General features: G+C 46.4%; 1 protein-coding gene across 1 annotated transcript; it reads right to left on the minus strand.

Annotated features, from left to right (window-relative positions):
• Positions 1-1,806: 1,806 nt before the first annotated feature.
• On the minus strand, positions 1,807-4,105 carry LOC125045707 (the record flags this gene model as incomplete). The annotated part of the gene is given in 3 exon segments (XM_047643135.1): positions 1,807-1,962; positions 2,286-2,399; positions 3,992-4,105. Coding segments are annotated over 3 exon segments (336 nt in total), but the record flags the coding sequence as incomplete, so codon positions are not given.
• Between the last annotated feature and the right edge of the window lie 673 nt (positions 4,106-4,778).

Consider the following 4,778-nt stretch of genomic DNA (forward strand, 5'->3'; position numbering starts at 1 on the left):
ACGCCGAATGCCCGTCTCTCTGTTTTCTTTCTTTCTTCTCCTTTCCTCTGTCTGTTTGTTTATCGGAGTGAGTTGCCAGGTTGAAGCGAGGCAGACGGTGCTGCCGGGAAGAATGGATGTTGTTGCCGGAGTGGCAGAGGCAAAAAGGTGGAAGAGGGACAGACAGACGCAAGAGGGTACGTGGGTATGAGCCTCGCACATGGAGGGACGTTACTCATTCACGCTTGCAAGCACATGCATACATGCGGGCACGCTCCTTCCCACGTACATACATACATATGTACATATGTATATATATATATATATACACACACAAATATGTGTGTGTGTGAGTGTAAGTGTAAGTGTAAATGTGAGTGTGTGTGAATGAATGTTTGTGTGTGAGTGTGTGTGTATGTGAATGAGTGTGTATGAATGAGTGTGTGTGAATGAGTGTGTGTAAATGAGTGTGTGTGTGAATGAGTGTGTGTGTGTGTATGTATGTGTGTGTGTGTGTGTGTGTGTGTGTGTGTGTGTGTGTGTGTGTGTGTGTGTGTGTGTGTGTGTGTGTGTGTGTGTGTGTGTGAATGAGTGTGTGGGAGTGTGTGTGTGTGAATGAGTGTGTGTGAGTGTGTGTGTGTGAATGAGTGTGTGTGAGTGTGTGTGTATGTGAATGAGTGTGTATGAATGAGTGTGTGTGAATGAGTGTGTGTAAATGAGTGTGTGTGTGAATGAGTGTGTGTGTGTGTATGTATGTGTGTGTGTGTGTGTGTGTGTGTGTGTGTGTGTGTGTGTGTGTGTGTGTGTGTGTGTGTGTGTGTGTGTGTGTGGACATTTCTTCTTTTGAAATGAATGGGAAACAGGGGGGGAGGGGGGGTACGTCCACCAATATCGGGTGGACACTTATCTCTATGTCTCTGTGTCTTTTTCTCACTGTCTCTCTGTACATTTTGTTCTTATTTTCTTTCTCCTCCTCTCCTATCTCTTCATTCTAATATTCCAAAAAATTAAAATATTGTATTCGTTGATGAAATATATGCTCTCTCTCTCTCTCTCTCTCTCTCTCTCTCTCTCTCTCTCTCTCTCTCTCTCTCTCTCTCTCTCTCTCTCTCTCTCTCTCTCATTGTTGTTAGATAATACAGGTGGTTTATTGTGAATCTGGTTAAAAAATACAAAAACAACAGCGTTTGTTTTATAATTATATTTAAAGGAAACGGATTGGAATGTAAATAATAATTATTTTTTTGTTTGAATTGTTTTTATGTATTCGTTTTCATTATATATTTGTGTTTATTTATTTTTTTTCATTCTGTTTATTTCCTTACATTGGTACGTGGTACTACATTCATCTTATTTTATATTAGTCTTTTGCAGTCTTAGTTCCTGTAATATTTTGAGAAGGCTTCTACATTGATATATTGTAAATGCAGGCACTTCTATCTTACTTACCTTTTCTCTCTTGTTATCATCACTTTATTCCTCGTTCGTCTTCCTCCTCTTCCTCGTCCTCGTTCCTATTCCCGCTTTATCTTCTCCATTGCTGCCACTGCTTTTGCAATAGCAATACGTGCTACAGTTTCTTCTCTTTTCCTTGTGCGCATCCTATCCCTCTCCATGCTGTTTTCTTCCTTTCTTCCCTTTTTTTCCTACTCTTTTCTTCCTCTTCCTTTTCCTCCTCCATTTCTTCTAGTCCTACTCCTCCTCCTCTTCCTCCTCCTCCTCTTCCTCCTCCTCCTCTTCCTCCTTCACCTCCTCCTCCTCCTCCTCCTCATCCTTCACCTCCTCCTCCTCCTCCTCCTCCTCCTCCTCCTCCTCCTCCTCCTCCTCCTCCTCCTCCTCCTCCTCCTCCTCCTCCTCCTCCTCCTCCTAGTCCTCCTAGTCCTCCTCCAGGACGTAGTTGGAGCTCTTGATGGCCAGGGCGTCCTCGAGGGTGAGCACCTGCGCCTCCACCAGTTCCTCCAGCATCGCCTGGACTTCCGGATCCTGTGAGGGCGATAAGAGGAGGGGGGGGGGGGAGGTTAGTGTGGGCGTGGCTGTGAGGAAGAGGGATTGTGGTTGTGGTTGTTGGGGGGTTGTGGTGGCGGGTTGTGGCGATGGTTGTGAAAGAGGGGGGGGTGTGGTGATAAATGGTGTGACGAAAAAGGAGAAACATTTTTAAGAAATAAAAAAAGGGGGGAAAAAAAATACTGAGGATAGGAGAGACAGAAAGTTTGACGCACTTTTTTTTCTTCTCAAGGGGAAATAAAGAGGGAGAGATAATAGGAACACCTGCGAAGATGCATAAGGTCGCAAGGAAAGGTCCGCACCTCGAAGAAGTTGGGCATCGTCTCGCTGTCGGAGGCGGGCGCCGCGCTGGTCCCCGCTCCCTGCCCGACGTCGACGATCACCACCTCGGGATGCTGCTGCTTCCACGCGTCCACCTGGCGGGGTCGGGCCGGGTCGTGGGGTTTAGGTTGGGGCAGGTTTTGTTGTTGATGTTTGTTGGTTTATTTGTATCATCATCATGAATTAATTAATGTATCATCATCATCATCATCATCATCATCATCATCATCATCATCATCATCATCATCATCATCATCATCATCATCATCATCATCATCATCATCATCATCATCGTCATCGTCAGTATTATCATCATCATTATTGTTGTTGTTTTGGTTGATAATTAACAGCATAGATATTAAAGAATCGCGCGCGCGCGTGCACACACACACACACACACACACACACACACACACACACACACACACACACACACACACACACACACACACACACACACACACACACACACACACACACACACACACGCACACACGCACACACACAAACGACCCAGAAGGCCATCAGCGTATCATTAAAAGCGGCGGTAATTAAGACTTAGAAACTTGACTGAGGGCAGATTCCGGGACTACCGTAACGAGCTTAATTACGGCGGAGGCCCCCCGATTATTATTATTATATCTATGATCGTCATCGATAACGACCGCGGCTCCTAATTTTACAAGTTACAAGCACTAATTAATTCCGAGATGGCTGGCTGCTTGGCTGAGAGTGAGATCTTGGTACGATAATTGCGAAACGTTGTTATATTTTACTAATGATTTCCCGAGTGAGAATGAGCGCGAGCGAGAGAAAGAGTGAAAGAGAGGAAGGGAGAAAGAGAGGAAGGGAGAAAGAGAGAAAGAAAAGGAGAAAGAGAGAAAGAGAGAAAGAAAGAGGAGAAAGAGAGAAAGAAGGGAGAAAGAGAGAAAGAGGGAAAGAGGGAAAGAGGGGAAAGAGAGAAAGGGAAAAGGGAGAAGGGGAGAAATAGAGAGAGAGCGAGAGCGAAGGATCGCCGCGTGTGAGCTGCTTATCAAATGAAGGTCATTAAGGTGAGCGTTTAACGGATGGCTTTGGCGAGATCGGGGCAGGATTAGCAGGGGGGGGGGGGTGATTGGGATAGGTAGATAGTTAATGATTGAAGGAGGGGGAAGGGGAGGAGAGGGGAGGGGAAGAGAAGAGGGAAATGAGATCAGGAGAGAAAGCAGACGCCGATGGTTTCAGAAGAGCATGACGTTGAATTCCATTGCAAAGAGGCATCCCTCACAGACACGAATCCGCCTCCGTTGCAGGAAAGACAGCTCGCAACGCACCTTTGGCAGGAAGCCCCGCCCTCTTCCTGCACACCATGTGGCGTGTACGTAATGCATGTACGCACTTCTCTTCTTACCCCCTCCCAACCCCTGCCATTTCTAACACGTTTATGGGCACTCGTAAGATCTCCCCCCCCCCCCCCCTCTCTCTCTCTCTCTCTCTCTCTCTCTCTCTCTCTCTCTCTCTCTCTCTCTCTCTCTCTCTCTCTCTCTCTCTCTCTCTCTCTGTGTGTGTGTGTGTGTGTGTGTGTGTGTGTGTGTGTGTGTGTGCTAATGTACGTGTGCATTTTTTTTGTGCGCGTGCGTGCGTGCGTGTGCGCGCACACACGCGAGCGCTTTCTCGTGTGCGTGCATGGACGCGTTGAATTAGTTACCTTTCCTCCGAGCAGAGTGAAGAGGTTCCTGGCCAGCTTGTTCCCTTGCCTCATTAGCTTCTTGAGTTTGTCGACGGCCTCGACCGCCCTCTGCCCGGCCTCGGTTGCCTTCGCCTGCGCAGGGAGAACGGAGAGGGAGGCTCAGGGAATCACGTCTTGTAATATCGATACATTAAAACACAGATGCATCAGTTGATAGACAGACAGACGGATAGATCAATCAATTAATTAAAATATATATATATATATATATATATATGTGTGTGTGTGTGTGTGTGTGTGTGTGTGTGTGTGTGTGTGTGTGTGTGTGTGTGTGTGTGTGTGTGTGTGTGTGTGTGTGTGTGTGTGTGTGTGTGTGTGTGTGTGTGTGTGTGTGTGTACGTGTACTTATGGAACTATTTATGTAAAGCTAGACAGACAGACAGACGGAAAGATCAATAGACAGAGTTGTATAGATTAGTAGATCAGTAGATGACAGGTAGGTAGATAGATCGTAGACAGATCAGTAGAAAGAGATACATATAAATCAATAGATTTATCAGTAAATATAGACATGAGTAGACAGATTGGTAGACAGGGAAACAGATAGATAGTCTATTGTACGAGCATATCCAAAGTGGTATGTGAAGAAAGGTTGTGGGTGGCGAGGGAGAGAAAGCTCTCGGTGGGTTCTCTCCTCTTGTTTGTGTTGCAAAGAGGGTGCCCCGAAAGGTAGGGGGGGGGGGGCGAGCAGGTGATGTTGTAAGGAATAAAAGCAAAGAAAGGGGGAAGCAGGGAAAAAAAGGGG

This window comes from Penaeus chinensis, chromosome 37, assembly GCF_019202785.1.
Source record: "Penaeus chinensis breed Huanghai No. 1 chromosome 37, ASM1920278v2, whole genome shotgun sequence".
NCBI classification, from domain to species: Eukaryota; Metazoa; Arthropoda; class Malacostraca; order Decapoda; family Penaeidae; genus Penaeus; species Penaeus chinensis.